Source organism: Oreochromis niloticus, linkage group LG23 (assembly GCF_001858045.2).
Source record: "Oreochromis niloticus isolate F11D_XX linkage group LG23, O_niloticus_UMD_NMBU, whole genome shotgun sequence".
Taxonomy (NCBI): Eukaryota; Metazoa; Chordata; class Actinopteri; order Cichliformes; family Cichlidae; genus Oreochromis; species Oreochromis niloticus.
Window position 1 is genome coordinate 30,670,427 of NC_031986.2, and position 23,239 is coordinate 30,693,665.

At 39.0% G+C, this 23,239-nt stretch overlaps 1 protein-coding gene across 2 annotated transcripts; it reads left to right on the forward strand.

Moving 5' to 3' along the window:
* The first annotated feature begins 4,351 nt into the window (after positions 1-4,351).
* Positions 4,352-19,171, forward strand: s100p (S100 calcium binding protein P). Of its 2 annotated transcripts, none has more exons than XM_025902664.1 (5): positions 4,352-4,882; positions 16,936-17,043; positions 17,159-17,329; positions 17,461-17,656; positions 17,813-19,171. In XM_025902664.1, exons 2-5 carry the CDS (start codon positions 16,994-16,996, stop codon positions 18,095-18,097), a joined length of 702 nt encoding a protein of 233 aa, XP_025758449.1. In that variant the 5' UTR covers positions 4,352-4,882; positions 16,936-16,993; the 3' UTR covers positions 18,098-19,171. The 2 variants fall into 2 exon arrangements, with proteins under 2 accessions (XP_025758449.1, XP_025758448.1); XM_025902663.1 differs by lacking the exon at positions 4,352-4,882 and adding an exon at positions 11,619-11,909.
* The last annotated feature ends 4,068 nt before the right edge of the window (positions 19,172-23,239 follow it).

Consider the following 23,239-nt stretch of genomic DNA (forward strand, 5'->3'; position numbering starts at 1 on the left):
ATACCAAACTGTGTTTCTTTTGATACCTGATCTCACTGAGATGATAGCTTCATTAAACTATGGAACTGATGTACCGCTGGCACCACTGGTTCTTATCAAACTCAAGCAATTTTGCACCACTGATGCATAATATATTACTCTGTATATCCAACAGTGTATGAAGCCCAAAAAAGTGCAGAAACACACACACACTCGCACACATACATGCACATGCACACACACAAACACACACACACACACACACACACACACACACACACACACACACACACACACACACAGGCAAACACTGTGTAATCAGACCCTCTTTGATCATCCTGGTTTGGCTCAGTAGTTGCTATGCCAACAGGCAAGAATAAAGCTTTGAGCTGCAATAATATGGCTTTCATTACTGATGCAACATTTAGCACAACCCCAACACTGCCCTCACTCTCACACACACACACACACACACACACACGCACACACAAACATGCACACAGGCAGGAAGCAGTTTCTCTTAGTTTTTCTCCAACAGTTTGGCAGATTTAGTATTTAGGTCACCTCTTTGTATAACAAGAGAGGGAGGAGGTATAAGGAGAGAGGAGAGAGGTAATGGTTGCTTTTGATTGGTCAGAACACACACACACACACACACACACACACACACACACACACACACACACACACACACACACACACACACACACACACACACACTGTTATTGATTCTGATTCTTTCTTCATCCCTCTTTGACTCTTTCTGTCTCTCTGCCCCTGACGTTCCTTTGCCTCTGGCCACATCAGGGCTGGGAGTCTTTCAGGTGTCTTGTCCTCGTCTGTCATTCTCCCCCTTGTCTCCCTCCAGGTCCCTTCACTCCACTTCATCCTCACTCATATCTTCAATGACCTACATTTCCTCCTAATGTCTTGGCCTTTTAGTTCCTCTCCGTCTTTTCTGCTTTCCCAGATTCTTGCACGTTGTGTTAGAAACACACACACACACACACACACACACACACACACACACACACACACACACACACACACACACACACACACACACACACACACACAGAGCAACACAGCAGGACGGGGGTGGGGTGAAGTCACTAAGTCCATTTAGAGCTGTTAAGGGTGGAGTTCTAAAATGGGATGCCAAGTTAAGCCTTGAGTGAACCCTGTTTCAAAACACGGCATGTGTTTATGTGTGACATACAGAACAGGAATGGCTGTGGATACAGTGCCTCCTATGGACAAACAGCATCTTGGTCCTGTTCACATATGCAACTCCATACTGACCCCTGCTGAGCCTTGGTCAAAACTGCAACCATGTTGAATTTTTGCAGCACTGTCAGATCCTCCTCTCTGCTTCCACCTAGTGGTAAAAATAATAAGAGCACCTCTCATTCTAAATTTACTCCATGGACTGCATGAACAGTTTTTCCTAGTAGTAGAGAGTTTGGTTTCCACATGTAATGCAGTTTTTTTTTAAGAGTAACTTAAATTAAAGAAGTATTCCACAAATTTTGCCTTGTGAACTTGTGCTCTACAACAGCCTTCAGTGATTCAAAGCTTTAAAAAAAGTGGATTAGGCAGCGATTAAGGCCTGCGTTTGAAATAAGCATTTAGTCTTATTGTTTAAAAGCCCCCTCTTTCCTAAAAGTGCACTTTCTTCTGATTGGCTGTCCCTCGTGTGGCTTCCGCAAGCAAGAGAGACTCCAAAAAAACATCCTACTAAAAACATATGTTCTCATTCATGAACTAAAATTCATACTGTGATGCATACACTGCTGAATCGTTGAAATAAAGTTACAATCATTAAGCAATCTAATTAATTAAAAAGCCAAGGCTGCTATTAGCTAATTTTAAAGAGGAAGATTGTAAAATTAGCAGAATTATATACAGTTGCTAAATTACAAATGTACCCGCTGTCTGTGCTGAAACTGTTTTCAGTTTAAACTCCAGCTTCATGCTGAGTTCTGTTGAGGTTAACGTTCTCTGTCAGGGCGAGTGATGCTACAGACATTTGCAATCTAAGTCTGAGCCAGACCATGTCTGTGCAGTCGACTTGCAATCAAAAGTGGTTGCTCAGAAGTTAAGGGGTCTTGTATCCTCACCCTCTCAGTGATCAGTTGAACAGTGCAGCTACCTGCAATTGTTCTCTCACAACAATAAAATTCAATTCAGTCACTGGACCATAAATTTTTCCTAGTTTCACGGAGGTTGCCATCCTATTATTATTGTAGCGTGACTGAGCAAACAAGTTGGTCTTTGCCTGCTGCTGGTTAAAAAAAAAAAAATCTGAATCAGAATATGTTATTGATCCCTAGGGGAAATTATTTAAAAGAAATGTTGCCATGAGCTGGGCTCGAACCTGGGCCTCCTGATCTCAAGGTGGCGACGCATCTCACTGAGCCAAATTGGTTCTCAAAAGCAAACAAACAAACAAACAAACAAACAAACAAACAAAAAAACATAAAAGATAAAAAACTGGCAGAGGTTCAGTGCATCTACAAAAAACAACAAATTGTGAAACTTTCAAAATGTGAAGACTGAAATATCTCATCTACAGTATAGAATATCATCAAAAAATATGGGTTATAGAGATCAAGCTTAAAGCATCAAGTTTGCAAAAAAGTTTTGTAATTTTGAATAACTGTGAAAAAATTCGCATTAAACTATCAACTTTCACTGGATGGAAGTCTGTAGTTGCAACTGCACATCTTTCACCACCAGGAAGGTGGCCAAAGCTTCCACTTCCTACGATTCTTTCTCTGTTTGTTTATAGGATTCCACCTCTTCCTGTGGACCTCATATGTGAGTTCACTGACTGTGTGAACTAACTGTGAAGCCAGTCCACAGCTACTCAGTCAGTCATAAACACAGAAACAGCATGCTACACCAGAGGACCTTCAGAAAGGCCACCGTCCACTGCACCCCACGGTGAGATCACTGCTCCGTTTCTCCTTTCGGTCCAGACCAGATCATACGTGTTTCCTTTTTGTTTGTTTTTTTTAAACTCTTTTTAGCTTTATGTTTATATGACACAAATAAAATACATTTTTTACTGTCAGATTATGAGAATCTGACTAACACATGTACTGGAAAAAAAATTGCTGTAGGACCTAAACATCCACATCCACATTTAAATGTCTCTTATTCTACACATTTGTTTTTTAAATATAGAATTTCAACAATAATCTTTAATATTCTTGGAAATTAAATTATATTACAACAACAATAATACTAGTAATAGTATTTTTTCTCACCATGGATTAGTTATAGCCATGTAGAGATGGATGGATGGATGGGATGAGAGTCTGTTTAATGTTAAGATGCTCAGTTGTAATAACACCATCACATAATCATGAATAGGTAGTACCTGACCATAAGTAATGTCTTTAAAGAGGATCTGTTATGCTCACTCTGAACCTTTTATTCTTGGACTCTCTTAGAGTAGCTTTGCACTATTCACAGTTCAAAATAATCCTTATTTTTCTTCTTCTGTGTTGATAGCCAGTGCTGTGTATCTGAGATCACCAGATCAAGCACATATCCCCACTCAATGACATCAAACACAGTCAAGAATAGAAAAAAACCTACCTGAAAAAAGTGTAAATTTAGAGCCATTTGATTACTGAGCGTCCTGCTCTGAGCAAATAACTGTGCATCTCCTGACTTTATTATCTGAAATATTGGCCCTGTTTAATGCGACTTTGATGTATTACACATATTTAATGTATTCCTTTAATTACTCACCATGAAAGTAATTTTGTGACTTTGTGTTACTACTCATTACATTACTTTTGTGTTACTCTCTAACCAACTCTCTGGCTTGATATGCATCGTGACACACACCAACACAGATCCCTATCCTAAAGAGCTCATACATACAATATTTCTTTTGTGTTGAAGCTTTAACACAAAGAAAAATTGAAAACCAGCCCGAAGACACTTCAAAACAATCACCACTGTGTTCTAGTGTAGAAACCGGTGCTGGGAGAGAGGGAGGGCAGAGTGCTACAAGCCTGACTGCTCATCACTGCCTGCTGAAGATCAGGCTTTGGCTGCTGGGCTGGAATTGGTATCCACTCAGCTTTAACATCACTCTGGGCTTTTCAATAGCTTTGTGTTAACATGCGGTCTGCGCAGATATTTTCAAAAACCAGTGATGTGTTCGTTTTTTCATGTCCGGAAAACAGCGGCCTGTGTGCAAATATCTGAAGCTGTTTGTAACACGAGTACAAATATAATCGGAATTGTGATCTGATTACTGACTTTAGTATAATAATGAGTTGCACTGCTGCCTTAACAAAAACGGAATCCATTACTTTGTAATGCATTGCACCCAACACTGGTCCCCTTTAATGTAACTGTCTTGATTTTGAACCAAATAACTGATCGTCAAGGACTAAACAGCTTAGGGGCCCCAACAGCCCAGACAGCCCAGATTGCCCCGGACTCATTGATCAGCATCTAGCAGCTGACAGATGTTTCAGGAAACATCTGGAATAATTGCTCCTTTAAGGATTAACGTGGCAGAATCTCTAAGAGATATTTTTCCCATCACCTTAGTTGTTCTTTTTTCACCTCTTAGTTTGTTTCTTGTCACTCACTCTTGTTTCCCTTTGCACCAAACGCCCTCTCTCTCCTAAATCCCACAATCATCATCACACACTAATTATTAGTGGGAGCAGTGAGGGGCAGTGTGGCTCCTCTGGCTGTTGTTCAGTCTGCAGTATGGGAGGCATGCTGAAGGCTGCCAGAGCTGCTCCATGCCTCATAGACATGGACCGCCTGTTGGCTCGGTCTAGATGACTCTTATTTGATGAAGCCTTGGATATTAAATGCAAAATGTTCACCTAGCCAGGAAACTTTTTGACTGCAGCTGCATTTGAAGGTAAGTTCAGACAATTTATCAAACTGAGACAAGGTGAACAACTGTTTGTGAAGCTCTGATTGAGTCCTCTGGTGATATATTTGTGGATTAGGAAGGTGTTTGATTACACTGCTAAAGGTTTCAGAGGGGGTTGGGATTATTGAATATGACAGAGATGCAATCTTGGCATCAGAGCAGTTTCCACACTAAGTGAAGTTCTTCTGTCTCAGCTGTGTAAAAACTGCCTTTGTCAATCACTGAGAAGAAAACAAAGCGATGCTATTCCTTTTATGACGGCTGTAAAGTCTGACGTGAAGCTTGATCATTTGAGTCGATGTTTGTGTATCAGCTCAGCTGAGGAACAATGTTTAAATTAAACACAGAAAAAAATACATAAAGGCTTTCCATAGCAGGGTGTTAAGGTATGTTTCCTGATTTGTTCAGCTAGATTATCATCACAAGTTAATGCAAACTCTATGATAGTGAAGCAGAAATATACTTGCCCGAAATAAAATGCCAACACGGGGCTACAAACAAATCACATGCTTGCATGACTTCAGCACTAGCACCACTAAGCTTGTGTGTTTGGTACAATGCTGCCGATTGTCCTTGACAGCTCCTGTAGTCTCATTTTGCCACTCAAACACCGTCAAAAGTCACCAACTGGGAAATTAAATGTAAAGTAATGTAAAGTGTCAAATGCAAATTCATTTTCTCTATTTTAGGACTCATTCTAGTGGCTGTCTATTATAGTGAAAATATGACATATTAACCAGGAGCTAGAGATGAGAAAAGACTTCTGATTTAAAGGTTGCTCTATATTTTAAATTAGTTATAGTGGCTGTATAAATGATTTATATTAATGATCAAATGACTCTGTTCAGTATGAAAGGGGTCACCCACAGTGACAAACCCACAGAGAATATTATTATTATTATTAATTTTCTATTCTCAGCTCTGAGGAGCATTTTGAATCTTTCAGCAAGTCAATGGTGAAAGTTTTGGGACTTTTTCTAACCAAACCTACATTTTTCTGTCTATATATGAAGACAACACGGATTAATACAAATGTTAGCATGCAAATAAGACATTTGTAGCTGTTGGTGGTCATGGCGACTGTAAGGCCTGCTCATACAAACTATAAATTGTACAAACTGTTGGTATATTTCTAAAAAAAAAAGTTTTTTTCTTTCATAATTCAAGTTTGAGTCTGTTTGTTTGTTTTCTGCTTCTCCCTTTGTTCACCATTACTTCAAATGTGATAGGACTTCATGTCCTCATAGTTCCTGTCCACACGAGAACATACATTTTGCAACCTTCAGTGTCACATTTTTAAGAATTGAATATACACATGAGGAAACACATTAAAAATATAAATATAAATTTGATATAGTCTCAAAATGTTTTCTCCATATTTGGGCTGAATGACGCCACCACAGAGCTACTGTAAACTGTAGCTGTTAATTTAATTACATGCAGCAAAATGACTTTCCAGCAGTCTGGATCATTCCATTAATGTTACCTCGCCGTGAGGAGCCGTGGAGTCTGGTTCTCAGCCATTAACACCAGCTGTCTGCACTGCTCTATTAGCAGTCATTGTAACAATCACAACAAAATATGTGCCAGATGAACCATCTTTAATCCAGTCTAAAGTAAATCACACTGCTTTACCATCTCTTTCATTTTCTCTGCCAGTGCTCCCCTTTCACTTTTTCACCTACAGGATGAGGAAAACAGTGAATGTTCATATTATCATGTGGTTTATTGTTTGTTTATATGAAGAAGTTATGAACTTGCAATTTTATCTCACAAATCTCACCGGACTATTATTACCTAGGATCATCAGATCTACTAATTTATAATAATTGCTCAGATGACCTGTGAATGTCATCCCACATGTGTTTACTGTTTATAAAGACCATTTATTGCCTCCCTTATTATACCAAAAACAGGAGATGCTGCAGTGGCTATTAGTCCCAAATAGTGACCTCGGTGATTTGAGGTTGTTTATTGTTTTGTCTGCTCACGTTTTCTGCCTCTCTCTAACTCAAGGGTTAGAGAGGCTGCGTTTCTTTATAAAAATCATGACTCACGTCTCTACACACCACAGGGGCCCATTCAAACAAATGGAAAGCTCCACTTCCATTAGAAGAGTAAAATCTTAAAGCATGATGAGACAGATGAGATGGATGGCACCATGCATTAAGGAACACTTTAATGTCTTTCAAGTGACTCAACAGTTACTATCTGGCAGCCTATTAGTAACATGAGATGTCTAGCTGAGTGTACCAGACACTTTCAAAATTTGTTATCAAATTCAGAGAGATTTTTCAGTAAATTGGATTAAAATGCGCATAGCATGAAGCACAGATGTGGGTCGGGAGTGGAGGTTTCTTTTTCACAGGAATGGTCTCTGATGCCTTGCAAATAGGGCGTTATGCAAAGCCAAATTGAGCTATGGACTTCAGTATCCACCACTGAAGTCAACCAATATTGTCCATTTCACCTAGATCTTGATTTAAAGGAAAATTCAACGAAAGTTTCCACTGAAAAAAGATTTTAGACTTAAGACTAGACTTAATCTATGTCTGGGAAACCGAACATTGTGGACTACCTTCCACTGGAGGAGGTCGCCTGAGAGCTACATATGTTTGAAGGATATTTTCTGTTTGCTTGCCAATCAGTTATGTAATAGCCAACCACTGATTTCTAATACGTACCTTGCTGTAATCTTGTTTGCGCTACATTGCTTTGCTTCCCTCCCTGAGTCTGGTCCTGTCTCTTCCTGTTAAATGGGAGTTCTTCCTTCCCACCGTCACACGTCTTTGTCAGGTCTTCACAGCTGGTTAATTTCTTCTTGTTTTATTACATTTTAAGGCTAAATAAACAACTGTTACATGGATAAAATTTCGGTTGCTGGCTACTGCATTTGTGCCTTCAACTAAACAACCTACACTTGCTTAACCAATCACATTGCACCGCCATTTTTAAAGTCAAGGGGAAAAGACCCTATAAACAGAGTTCTAAGAACTACAATGATCCTCAGTTCCTGCAATTATGAAACAAACAAGGGAGTACTACTTCTAGCAGTTACTATAAAAGTGAAACATTTGAAATTCAATGTACCCTTTGACGTAAGCCTTACTAAAGCACATGCCACATAACTGTAATGCCCCTGGTCTACTTCCAAATAGGAAGATGAATGCCATCATAGCTTCTCTTGCCTCATGTTTCAAATCTGCCTTCTAAGTGACGAGTGTCAGTTAAAGGGGAAAAAAGACAAATAGATAATGTTCAAAAAGATATGCATCAATGCAGAATGATTTCAACCTAGGTGAAAAAAATCCTGTCACAATAACCATTTAGCATTAATGACCTTACCATAAACAATTAGTTGCTTTTGGAGACGTTGGCCAATGTGGTTGACAATCAAGCCGTACATCAAAGTGAGCAAATTCTGCTTATTGCATCAACAAAATAGTCCAATGGAAAATCCAATATCTATCAGTACAGCGTGTTGCCTATGCAAAGTCCATTAAAAGATCTAAAATTGTTCTATGAATGCTGTAGAGATATGAATGCAAGATGAATGCTGAAATATGAGACTGATCTAAAGTGATGTACCATCAAACCGCGCACTAGAATATCAGACAACAGTGCCATCCACCTCGGCTTCACATCACAAGCACATCTTTACTGTTTAGTCCTCTTTTATTAGTTCTTTCAGTCACATTAAGTATTTTACAAGCTATAGAGTGCAGAATTTCAATTCTAAACAAAGCTGAACAGCTGTGTTGTGCTTTCAGGGTCTGTTCAGCAGCTGCAGATTACACACACTGAACAGATGCCATCCGAATAACCTTCCAGAAACAGACCCATGACATCACTGCTGAGACACACCCTCAGCGGCGACATAAATCTGTTTTCATGGTCGCTCTGTGGTGACAGAAAGCGAGTGCACATTACAGAAACTATTAAATTTAAGAGTGAAGAAGTGATTTAGGAGTTTTGTGTGTGTGTGTGTGTGTGTGTGTGTGTGTGTGTGTGTGTGTGTGTGTGTGTGTGTGTGTGTGTGTGTGTGTGTGTGCGTACGTGTAGGCATGCCTCTGTGTCTAACCCTGTCACAGAGAATGGCAGCACCTGTGGTATCACTATACCACCTGACGCTCCTGCCTTCCAGGAACACCAAGAGGTTTAAGTTGTCAAAGACAGACAAGTGCTTAGGTTATGACCTGCCTGAGATGAAGCCAGCATGTGTAGGTGTGTGTGTGTGTGTGTGTGTGTGTGTGTGTGTGTGTGTGTGTGTGTGTGTGTGTGTGTGTGTGTGTGTGGTATGTGGCTCTGTACGTGTACATGAGGACAGTAATATGTAGGCACCAAGTCCGAGCATGTGTTCATGGCAGTATTTTTGACCATATCAGACTACATTCCTCTGGTGGACATGCTGACCATGACCTTTTTAACAGACATAGTGGAAAAATAACAATGAGTTTCTGCTTTTTATAATATACAGATTTTTAGGATTACCTAAAACCAAGTGCCATCAGATTAAATTCACAATGCACATGATACTAATACATGACCCATGGATACAGTGCAACAGCTGAGAACACCTCAGCCATAGTTTTTATTTTGCAAATATTGCTTTTATTCGTATTTGTTTTATGTTCTATACATGTGTAATAACATCTTCTGATTTATTGATTTATTTTATTTTATTTGGCTGCACTTCATTTAAAAAAAAACTATTTTGTTTTATTGTGATGTTCTTGTTTGTCTCTGTGCACAGAATTTAATTCAGCCATGCATCTGTGATATATTAACAATAAAGAAATCTGAATATGATCCTGACTAAACCTCGTGGAAAACAGCACTGGCATTCAACAGTTTTGGTGCTGTTTCCATAATTTAATACTTCTCGTGCTTTAAATATTTGGTAAAATAATGTGATGAATACTAAAAAGATATACAAAGCTATACATGGACATACATATACAAAGCTGTTGTTTCAAATATCTGTTTAAAGGTCAAACTCAGAGCATGTCACATGTTCACACTGTGTGTGGTGCCAGACATTAGATGAGGGCAGTATAGAAAAAACAGCATATATTAAGAAAATTATGAAGGAAATCAGGCAGTTACAGTACTGTATAAGATTGAAAAAAAGCAATACAATAAGTGAATCAAATATAAAATAATAAAAACTCTAAAAACAAATACGATGTAGTAAGTTTGATAATTTAAGCTTTTCATTTCCAGTTTGGTCGTCAGTGGTTTCTATGGTTTAGTATTGCTTGCAGCATGATTTTCCCCAGGTTTCTATTCTTACAAAGTTCTATTCATTGTTTACGTATTTAATTTTTTTTTAATAATATTATAATATATATAATTTTATAATATTAACATAAATTTTCCCACACAAGCACTTTGGGGACAGTGGGAAGGAAAAACTTCCTTTTAACAGGAAGAAAGCTCCGGCAGGACCAGGCTCAGGGAGGAGTTGAGGGTTGAGAGAAGGAAGACAGGATAGAAGACATGCTGTGGAAGAGAGACAGAGAATAATAACAAGTACGATTCAGTGCAGAGAGGTCTATTAGCACATAGTAAGTGAGAAAGGTGATTGAAGAAGAAATACTCAATGCATCATGGGAATTATTTACCAGAATTACAGAGCAATTGGAGATAGATGTTAATCTTGAAGTAGATTTTTATACAGTTAGACAACTCTTTGTAACCTACAGCTGGTCATTAGAAAGAATACAAGTTCAAGCCAATTCCACAATGTCTTTGTTTCAGAGGAGCCATAATATACTAAGAATGAGAACTAATTGTAAAATTGTTTCTAGTTAAACCCAGTGGCCTTGTGCTTTCATTTCTGAAAGCTGCACTAACCTTTCCATTAGAACAAAAATATATCTAAAATGTTGATAGGCCTAGCAGCACTCAACACAACAGAGCAAAAGACAGCTCAACAACATGGCCAGTTAAATGGGATACTCATGTTTAGCAGCAGGATTGCCACAAAACAGGCACAAAGACAGTATAAACTATACGCAACACCAAGACCAAACCAATTTGCTACAATATGCAACCAAAAAGTGTGACTGAAAAATAAAACTCAAACTCTTTCCTAACAATTTCAATTGTTATGCATTCTGCATCCCCCAGTTGGCACTACAGCTTCAGTTCCCGCATCATAAATCAGGTCCATCAGGGCAAATTCAGTCAGTGTTTTGTCAGTCATACTCCTGAGATATGTAGCTAAGCATCATAAAGTGATGACAGAGTCCTAAGCACTAGCAGTAGATGGTATTAATGGCAGCCATCATGGTTTATGCTCCACATCATGATTCTTGCGGTACAGCATTTGCAGATTTTCAGCAGGATCTTCACTGCTTAGAATGATTCGCTCTCTGTTTTTGAAAACCTAAAATATTAAAAACTGCTTTAATGTGCTCATTTCAAAACCCAACATGACCAAAGTGGCACCAGAAGCCTTTAATATGACTTAGAGACTTGACAATGGCCCCTCCCTTCCACGCAGCACGGACACCTCCCACAACCACCCTAAAACATGCAGATGAGGATGATGTAAGCTCAGTGACTGAGATTTGACCCATCAGACAGAGCAGCAGTCAAAAACAGAGCCACGAGGCTTCGTTCACCCCAGACACAGAGAAGGGGGGGTCAGAATTTCGATGGATCACCGTTGACAGTTTGGTGTTTTTTATTTTTAGAACAATCGATCAGAAAATTACATTACTGACAATTTGAAAACAGCAACAGAAGCTTTTGTACGAGAAAATTATTTCATTGTCTCTGATACCGATAACTGTATTCTTCTTGTTGGGCTTTACTGGGAAATTGAAGCACTGCTGAGCCTTTCTGTAAGGCAGCAGTCACAGCATTAAATGGCAGCAGTCTTTAGATAAAGAGCTAAATTATCCAATGGGTGAAGGTGTTGTGAAGCATAAGGTGACATGGTAGGGGACAACTGCTCCGACAGTCTGACCATTGACTTTTATCCAACACCGCCATCAGAAATCAGGTGAGCTCTGTTTCATCATCACTGCTCAGGTGGGAGCTATAAAATCTTAGCAATGCATTCTCTTCTCTAGATTTAGTATTTTCATTTAAACCACCATCAGTATGGAACTATTTGTTACAATATAGCATATTTGTCTGTGTTAGTCCTGGGATACTGAACTCAAGTAAAAGTACTATTACTTTAGTTGCATTTTCAAGCAAAAGCTGAATTAAAAATAGACAAATATTTACACATTAAATGTCAGCCAGTTATTTTATATCAGATGGCTCTCATCTTCTCTGCCACAGAGACATATACGTTACCACCTCATACCACAATACGTGAATTTATTTGTTATTAATTATTAAGCCCTTTTTATATGATATTTACACTTTCTTTGAAGTTCTTAAATTTTATATTAACTTCACTTCTTCTATATAAGTTTTACCTGATTAAGCTATTTTGCCTTGTTATAGTGTATTTATTTTATTAAGCTTTTACTGTTTTAAAGCTCTGTTAAGAGCTGTGTTTAATGCTGTGAAACAGCAAGATAAAGGAAGTATATCTTACCTTAAAACTATAAGAAGAATGATAATTACATAGTAATAAAATAAAAGAATACCATTTATAAATACTGTCATAGAAATATATTTATTTATGGTAAGTGATTTTTATTTTTTATTATTTCTTTTTTTTTTTTTATCTTTTTTTTCCCCACTGCTGATACTGTTAATATAATATATTAATATGGGGACTGTACTTATATAGTAAGTTATTTATTTGCTCAGGTTAGGTGAACAAAGCAGTAAAACATACTAAATGTGCAGAACTGAATATATTTGTACCTTTTTATATTAATTATAACAAAAAAGGAATTATTTCCTTATTAAAAGAATGAGATGAACTGATACATTTTGCGTTTACAAAGGCATTCTTTGAAAAAGAAATGCAGTCTTCTGTGATATTGTGGTATTGCTTGCCTCAAAATAATCCATGCACATTTCAAGCAAACACCTATTTAAACAGAGCCATGAGCAGAGCCTTGAGCTCTAACAGAGCCTCTGTACTTGAGCATGTTCAGCAACACCACTGTAGTATAATGAAAACACCAGCCTTACTTACAGGTCTTGAAAGAGTGATACTATTAGCACAAGTTTTTCCTTCCTTCCTGAGAGATTTACAGATTCACATTCACTTGAAGATGACTCTTGCCCAACATCGAGCCAGGCACTTATGTGATATCTTTATGTCAGAAATTGTTTTCATGAGTGTTCAGCTGATCCAAAGTGCTGCAGCAAGAGTACTAACAGAGTCTAGATAGACATATCTTCTATCTAGACAGATAGACATTTCTTCCATATTAACTTCTCTTCATTGGCTCCTGTTAAATAATGAATTCGGTCTATAATCCTTCTCTTCACATACAAAGTCCTGAATGATCAGTCCCTCCCTTATTTAAAGATACCACTAATAGTACCAATTTATCTTAATAGAGCACTTTGCTCTCAGAGTGCAGGCTTACTTGTTGTTCCTAGGCTTCTTGTCTTTTCACTCCTCATGTGCTAATAAGCCACCATTGCACATCATTACTTTTTGTCTACTCTCTTTTGCAGTTGTTCTGTTTGTTCTTTGCGGCCAAAATCCACCCTGTTTGGCCCGGAGCTTTTAATCACGAAGCCATGTTGACTTACAGTCCTTTGTGTTTTGTCTGGAATAATACCTCAGTCTTCAGGTTGGAAACCTCTGATTTAGGCCGTGGTTCACATTTCAGTCATAAAATGGGATTCTTTGCTTCCAGTGTTGACATTTCCCACCACCAATCGTCTTATCGTCAGAGTAGATTTCAGTGAAGGTAAAGTGTCGCTAAGCTGCCACAGAGCCCCACAGTGCTGTGCTAAAAAGCTGGTCTGAAACTGTTCACCTCAACCTACTGTACAACACACACCTACAAGATAAGTAAATATTGAGACTCAGGCACCCATGGCTTATCAGCCATTGCCCTATTTTTTAACAGACTGTGTGCACTGGTGTGAATGTGAGTGTAATGAAGCATGCTTTAGTCAATATTAAGCGCTGTCATGTTGACCACTTCTGTTTAAGTAGACAGGTGCAAACAGCAGATTTGCTTCTCTGCTTGTTCTCGTCCCTGAAACAATTATTGTATAGAAATTAAAAAACACAAGATAAACATGAACCTCTCTAGCTTGATTTTTTTTCCTGCTTTTGCCCTAAGAGCTCACAGAAAACTTAAAAATATGTTATAGTGCTCTATCGGGTTGTTTTTGAATCTTTTTGCGGACTGCATCCTGTTTTTCTGTAGCTAAGGCTTACCAGCTGACATGTATTATGATTTAAAACCCAAACGCAAGCTGGGCTAACAAAAGGTGAGCCTTTTATTCACACTGTCCAAACCAAGACCAAAGGCTAAGTCCAAAATGCCAACAAACAGAAATCCAAAAATAACAGGGAACCACAAGGAACACATGCTCTGACAAAGAACGAAGACAAGGGCAGGCCAGACACTCTGAGTGACTAAGCATAGAGCAACTAACAGACACAGACTTATTGGGATAACCAATAAATCAAAATACAAGGAACCCAATAAAATAACTATAAGTACTAACAGAAGCTAGAATATTAAAATATCAACAAACTCATGATAGTACAATAATTATTGAAATACAAAGAAATCAAGGCAAACCATAATTCAATCAGAACACTATAAAGGACAACATAACTGAGGCAGGGGTACAAAGAAACAACCCCACACCAAAAAAAAAACTTTATATTTATAGAAACCAGGAAAACTCCAAAAAACAAATCGACCATGACACCAGAGGTTTGCAGCTTGTGGTGAATCCTCTGCGGTTTTGGCCATAAAGTCTTCAGTTGTTTGTGAACATCCTGGAGAGCTCATGTCCTTGACTTGCTGCGCATTCTTACAGAGCTTTTCATTCAACCTAGAAATGGTTTGCAACATGTTCCGCTGTATTTCTGCTCTCTATCTCGTCTACTGGGCACACCTCTTACTTGGATCACATCTTTAAAAAAGTGCTATAAAATGGTGCTATAACTTATAAAACAATACTAGCATTTACATAATATAATGTTTCTTTCTGATTCAGGTGACAATGGTGTCTGACCTTGGTGACGTCAGCTTTTACGGACAGTGTGGTGTCTATTTGTGCAGGAGGTCTTAAACTGCACAGGAATGAGTGCAATGTGGAGTGGGCAGTGTGTCCACATACCACTTCATGTGTGCCGGTGGAGTTTTTCCATTAATTTACAGACATAAGTGTCCAAATAACTGACGAATATAACACTCGAAGACACACATGTCACCCTGCGTAGGCATGCAGTCAGTCAACACGTTCATTACACATAAATCAGACCCACATACGTTCTCAGACACGTGCACAGACACAATGTAAGTGCCATTCACACTTATTTTAGCTTACAGCGTAAAAAGAAACTGCAGGCGAACTGATAATGCAATCTGGAATGTCCTTGTCAGGTATTAGCAATAAAAAATATTGTTTTAACACTAGCACGACTGATGTTAAAAGATCTGTAAAAAATATTTAAAAAGTCTGACCCTGGACACACCTACTGTGTGAATAATAAGTCTCATAAGTCTTAAAGTAATAAGTCAACACAGACTTTTGGTTTCATGGGGCACAGATCCCAGTCTCCTGCATGAAAATCCTGCATTAAACATCCTCCCTGCATGGATGTTGTTGCCATGAAGGCAAACTTTTACCTTTTACTGTCCTAGAACACTACACGGCACACACATATACCTTTCAGAGACTGATGAATAAACTTCTGTGTCAGTAATTAATGTAGCTGGGTCTGTAGCTGTGTAAACAGCTGGGGTTGCTCTCACCTACTGATGTTTGCTGCAGTACAGTAATGCATTAGAAACATAGTATTCAAGACATGTTTTGTCTCTAAAGACTGTCTTGTGATAGGATCACACCAGCTGTGATGCCAGTGCCTTTTCAACTAAAATAAGCCCATCTTCAGCTTCATCTTCATGTTAAAGCCAGCTACATTCCTATAAGGCTTTGTGACTATAGTATGAATGGTTGAGGTACTATTGCACTGACAAAATGTGTCAATGGAAGCCTGTAGTTCTGCACCAGAACATCTATGTGAAACAATAAGGTGGAACATTAGAGTTACTAAAGCTTTGCTACCCAGTGTGGAACTGTTCATAGTTCCCCTATGATGTCTACAGAAATGCAAAGTTGTCTACACGTCATTATTTGATCGTGAGCTACCAATTAGCCCTCGGGGATTTATTAGGAATTGGAATTGGGCAACCTGATATCGCAGCAAAATGTGTAATAGACACACCAGTCCACTGTGTCCATTTCACACTTTAGAGAAGCAAAGTGTGAAACAGACAAGCATGCAGAAGTACCAGCAGAGGGAGATATTTTATTTCAAGCCAACATTAAAATAATCATGGGAAAGTGTTTCAACACACATTATTAAGGTATTTACATGTATATACATATTAGCCTCCTAGTTTAATTGTTTCTGGCGATTAAGGACCCTGGAATGCACTTCATATGTTTTTGCTTAACTCCGACTTCTTGATTTTAAATATATTATCTCCCCCTGCTGGTAATGCAGCGTGAAATGGACACGGTGGTCTGTCTATTACGTGTTTTGCTGTGAGACTTGGTTGGATTGGAACTAGGGAAGAGTGATTAGGGATTCTGAAAAGCTAGGACAAATCCTAGTACACATCCACCTTCTGTTCACAGACAGACAAACACCCACTAATGTCATGACAAACACATTTGTGGTAGTTCCTACTTTTAAATGTGTGATGATGCACATAATACAGTATCAGCCACACTTTAACAGCTGGTAAGAATCTAAGTATTGTTTTTTCTTTTTTAAATGTGTGCATTTGACACCAACAGATCAATCTAGAAATACCTTCTGAAGCTGACCAGAAAACTGTCAAGACAACAGAAATCATATCCTGCAGGGTGCGTCGGTTCTTAAAGGCTACTTTTTGTATGTTTCACAGCTGGGTCAGCACCTCTGGCAGCAGTGGTGGACTACAATTTGAGCGTTCCTCAGAAAGAATGTTTCTGTGGGCGGGAAGTAAAGCAACAGATGGAAGATCTGATCGCAGGTTTGATATATATATATATATATATATATATATATATATATATATATATATATATATTAATTCAGTCTTGCTTATAATTAGGAGGAGATGCATCATCAATATTCACCTTTTTTAGATCCATCTACCAGAAGATTCGTGAATATGAGGTCCTGGACAGGAGGAAGACAGTGACAGCTCTGAGGGCAGGAGAGGACAGAGCCGTCCTGCTGGGCCTCAGCATGGTCTTCTTCTCCATCATGATGTACTTTGTTGTGGGAATCACCATCCTGCGCTCTTATTCTGACAGGTAATAGGCTGAATTAATTTCAGTAATATTTAAGAAAGGTCTTGCGAATAATCTTATCAGAGGAGTTTCCTTGGAAACTTTCTGCTGCATATCCTCATAACATCAAGTGGAGTCTTTGTCTTTTTCTCCAGCGTGTGGACCGATGAGACAAGCTGCACTATCGTCAACTCCACTATAGTTTGGGATGTGAACTGTTCATACAGCTGTGGAACAGAGTGCTGGAAGAGGTCTCGCTACCCCTGTCTCCAGGTGTATGTCAGCCTTAACTCGTCTGGAAAAGTGGTACGACTGTTCCATAATGAGGAGACGCAGGACAACAACCCTGAGGTACTCAGTAATTGCTGGCATCTTTGGTGTGCACTTTTCCATCCAAACAGCACACAGCAAAACTGAGAGAACACCAGTAGGCTTTACACTAATAGCATAATCTAAAAGAGCTACCAAACACAGCTGTTACTTTCACTCTTCTTCTATCCTGTTCAGTGCTTCTACATCCCAAAGTGCCGTAAGGACTACGCAGCCATGCAGGTCTTGGTTCAGAACATTTCTGAGCGTCTTCGGTCTCAGCACACACTTCAGTGTTTCGTGGACGGCACAGACAAAACAGACAGCGCCATCCTGACACAAATCTACAGTCAGATCGCTGTCTTCCACTCCCTCTTCTGGCCCACCTGCACTTTGATTGGAGGAAGCGTCATCATTGCCATGGTGAAGCTGACTCAGTACCTGTCCGTCGTGTGCGACAGACTGAGCCGCATCAAGAGGTGAAGGATTTCGAGGCTACATAGACAAGGGGCAATAAGCAGAGTCATGGTGTCGAGACTGAAACACAAAAAGGCTGAGATGTGGTTTGTCTGTGGCAGCTGACACGCTATGACTCGAACATTTTCTGACAATCACAAAGAAGCGTTTCTCTTTGTTATTATGCTTGACTCCAGTGGAGCCTGTGGGTAAATCACAGGATTTTTACTTATGTCACTTGTTACATACATATTTAAGTGCCTGTTCTGCTTTATATGTCTATTCGTTCAATATTTTAGCAAATACTCTTATTAGCCTTTTTGCTAAGAGCTGGATGAGAAGGTCGCTGTAGTGCCAAAGCAACTGAAACAGCTATCCAAGTTTCAGAAAAGTGTAGATTAACCCTCCTGCCAGTTGCTTTTTAAATTTGTAATTGTCTTTATGCTAAGGAAACGTAACAGATTGCCATCTTAGCTTAAAAACTAGCATACAGACATAGCATAGTCCCTAGTCATGAGGGGTGTCCAAATTCATAGGCTGCATCCTGCTGAGGACCCAGCCTTCGCGGTCTACGTGGGCTGGGTCCTCCGAAGGCCGGGTAGGCCCGGAGTGAGCGGCTGTGAATTGGAAGGTCTAGCCTTCAGTTTTGCGTCACCAGCTGTCTTAGGGGAGTTTAATAAACTCAGCTGTCTTCTCCTTTCTATCTAAAATATAACAGGACACTGGCGTGAATTCTCGATCATCACACACTAATGTTTAATCAGTTTTCTGTTTGATGTTTATTCAGTTGTGTAAAAACTATAACTTTAATCTAAGCCAAACCGATTTACTCAGGAACAAATAAAACAGTGAAAAAAGCCAAACAATAACATTTTAAAGTTATCTAAGTGACTTATATATCATGTTTAACCTGAGTAGCAAAAGACCGCGGGTGGTTTGAAAACGATGTGCCGGGTGTTCACTGTCATGGCTAGCTATTTGAGCTGGTGGGTAACAGACGTCTCCGAAAACGTCGGAGCACTTTTGCAAATATGTGATATCTTGATAAACCGAGCAAATATTTGAAGTTTACACAGCTACAGCTCTGAAAATATCTTAAAAGTTTATTTTCTGACCCAGAAAGAGTAATAAGAGTAATATTAAAGCTAAGTAGCTGCCGCCATTGTTGGAAACTGGAATTGGCTGGGCCGCGCTATGAATTCTGGGATATGGTGGGTCACAAAGGATACACCTGACCCATCCTTCAAATTCGGGGAAAAGGAGGACGCATTTGTCGGCTGCATTTGGAGGAGTCTATGAATTTGGACAGCCTTCATTGCGTCACTGTGATGTAATCGGCCTACAAATGCGGCCTCAGGAGGATGCAGCCTATGAATTTGGACACCCCCATAGTCATGTAACAGATAAAACAGCAGCTTTAAAGACAATAAGCTGACATAGTTTTTTTTTTTTTAAATAGTTTTTAAAATAATTGTTAATAGTATTTATAATGCGAGCTGTTTCCTATCTTTACCCTAACATAAGAAACTACTGGTTATAGCTTCATTGTTAGCATAGGCTAAAGACATAGTAGCATTTTATGTTATTCAAATTATGTTAGTGAGATTTATTTTACCAAAAAGTCAAACTATTTCCTTAAGAACAGATTAGTTCTTAAACTTTAGCTTAGTATCAAAAATGTATATTTAAATTATTGTGGTTTCCATATACCAAAGGCTGCTAATGCTTAACTGGTCTTGTCTCTTAGAAGTAGGTTTTTAAACTGACTGGAAATCATGTTGGGGTTTGGTGAAGTGACTGCTACCTGAAATCTCACAATCTTATTATTATTATTATTATTTTGTCTCTTATAGCTCCTTCAGTCAGCTGGTGACTCTGAAACCACTTCAAGCCTTTGGTATTTTACAATTTTTGCAGATTTTGAGTGTGATGTTCATTTATTCACAGCTGAGGAGTAACAAACATGTCAGAATTTCTGGGTTTGCAGCATGTTTGTCTTTTAAAAATCTACTTTTAGCAAACAATCAAACCCTGACAATCATTTTTTAAAGCCACACTTATGTAAAACTAGAATTCTTTCTGCACAATAAGTCAGGTATTTTGCAAGTTATATAGTCTCTCTGAGAGATTGTTTTTTCCTTTTTCATATCAGGTTGAACTAATTCGGCTATACAGTGTTAATTAAAGTAAGTTTTGAAATGTGTTTTTAATGATTCTGTGGGAGTAAAGATGAGAAATGGTCGTTAAACTAAAATAAACTGAAACCAGCTGGAATTAAGAGGAATGATGGTAAACAGAAAGGTTATCAATTAACTTTTCCATCAACCATTAACCGAATATTTTTTATCTATTTTACATCACCGAGCTCGCTTACCAAATGCAGCACATTAATCTCACTCTTTTTGACTTTAGAGCAGAGGATAAATTGGTGGTAATCCTTTACAGCCTCCTAATTAGGACTGCTGGGCTTAATATAGAGGAGTCACAGCTTCACACGTTATACTACAGACATCTTGGTTTTACATTTTCTTTCTAACATTTTGTTGCATAAATGATTGTACTACCAAATAAACACAAGTTGCCTGTCAAAAAGAAGTGGACTGTTTAATAAAGATTGTTATTTATTTATTTATTTTGGTCACTGTATCCACATATATGAGCCACAGGGCCTTTATAAAACCGTCAGTTCAAACCACTCATTACACCTAAATATTTGGCATTTGTTTACTGTGTTAATTATAACATTAAGATGACACCTTATAACAGTTTCATAGGCCCTGTTTAAGTCTGGATCCCATTCACCATCACAGATCACTGTATCCAACACAAATATAATCAGTATATGAAAGTGTACTCATTCAGTACATGAAAAAACTGAGTACACACCTCCATAACACTCTAAAGATGTCAATAATTACAGTAATATCATCTTATATGTGTTTTCCGTTTTTAGGTTGCAGATAAACTGATTGTACATGTAATTTAAGCTTAGCCTTCAGACAGCTCCAAAAACCCATTTTTCATGCACAGAACACTAATTCTGAAAACAGAAGCCACGCCCACCAACAGCACCCACAGCCATCTGTTTGGGGAGGGCTTCCAATCAGAAGAGAGTTGATTAAAGGTAGAGGAAAAGGATGAACCGGGAGGGAAAAAATTGTGAATGATACAATGTTACTACAGAAGAGTTCAAGAACAAAAATATGGAGCTGGATATTTTTACAGGTGTTAATGTCATGCAACAAGCAGATATGAGCTTCTAAATTGGCCTAAAAGTAATTTGTATAAAACAGCATTTCAGGTAAACTAAGTATGAAGGCCATTGAAAAAAGTTGACATTTATGGATGTTGCACACTTGCAAACCCACAAAATAACAAGAATTTACACTTAGTCTTTTTCAGATATTATGAAGTGGAGTGTAATGAGCAATTTAGAATTAGCAGCACATTTTGTGGTCACATGAAAACACTGTATCTCTCCGGGGGCCCTGGACGGGCCCCTCTCAGACGGGCCCTGGAAGTGAGGATTATTGTCGACCGCCATCTCATAGTGAAACATGGAGGCGCAAAAGATGTAGAAGATTTCTGCTATGTAAATAGCAGAAATAGCAGCTGAGAGGGAAGCTGGAGGGAGCTGGAGTAGGCAAACAGCTGACTGCATGGACCATCGACTACCTTACCAACAGACCACAGTAGGTGAGGCTCCATGACTGTGTGTCCGAGGTGGTCATCTGTAGCACGGGGGTACCACAGGGCACGGTTCTCTCACCTTTCCTGTTCAGCCTTTACACTTCAGACTTCTGTTATAATTCGGACGATTGCCATCTACAGAAGTTCTCAGATGATACAGCCATCATTGGATGTGAATCAGATGGGAATGATCAGGAATACAGGGGGGTCATCAGTGACTTTGTTGGCTGGTGTGAGACCAACGCACTCCAAATCAACGCCGGCAAGACAAAGGAGATGATCATAGACTTCAGGAGGAAGTCACCCCCTACAACACCGGTGAACATCCAAAGGAAAGACATTGATATAGTGGACTCTTATAAGTACCTGGGTGTTCACCTCAACGATAAACTGGACTGGACTACAAATACAGATGTCCTGTATAAGAAGGGCCAGAGTCGACTCCACCTGCTGAGGAGACTGAGGTCCTTCGAAGTCTGCAGGACTCTAAGGACATTCTATGACACTGTGGTAGCATCTGCCCTTTTCTATGCAGTGGCCTGCTGGGGGAGTAGATGCACAGACAGGGACAGGAGCAGGATTGACAAACTGGTGCGGAGGTCTAGCTCCGTGCTGGGATGTCCTCTGGAGTCTGTGGAGGTGGTTGGCGAGAGGAGGATGTTAGTAAAGCTGACATCCATTATGAACAACCCACAACACCCACTGCATGAGTATGTGAGTGTGCTGAGCAGCTCCTTTAGTCAGAGACTGAAACACCCTCGCTGCAGGAAGGAGCGCTTTCGCAGATCATTCATCCCAACAGCAGTTAGACTCTATAACTCCTCAATCACGATGTCATGACTCACTGAACACCGTGAACATCCATGGTCACCACTTCATGCATAATGGACCTTCTATGTGTATGGACATGTGCAGGTATATATGTATGTATATGTATACATATGTATATTTAGTGTGTACATGTGTGTACATGTCTATACATAGGAATAGTAGTGGTACAATAGTTATGTTAAGCTATATAGTTTATGTCTTGCATATTTCCAACCATATCCATAATCACATACTGTGTATGCTACCGTTGTATATAGTGTATTATCTTACTTTTTTTCATTGGTTGTACTTATTTGTATTTTTGTATTTCCTTCTGATATCTGTACCTGAGCTGAGGTAACGCAAATTTCCCCGTCGTGGGATCAATAAAGTCTTATCTTATCTTATCTTATCTTATCTTATCTTATCTTAAATCTGTGTCACTGTCTCTCCGAGGTAAAGCCACATCTGCATCTGTGAGCCTCTCCTGTGCTTCTCTACTGTATTAAACTTCAAAAATTCAAACCTGTTATTTACTGTCGCTCCAACAACACCAGATAAGTCCTGTTTGGATTCCTGACCCCATGAGTTGAACTCAGATAAGCAGTAGAAAATGGATGGATGGAGTTAATAATGAATTATGTAACCACACAATCTTTAACAACCTGA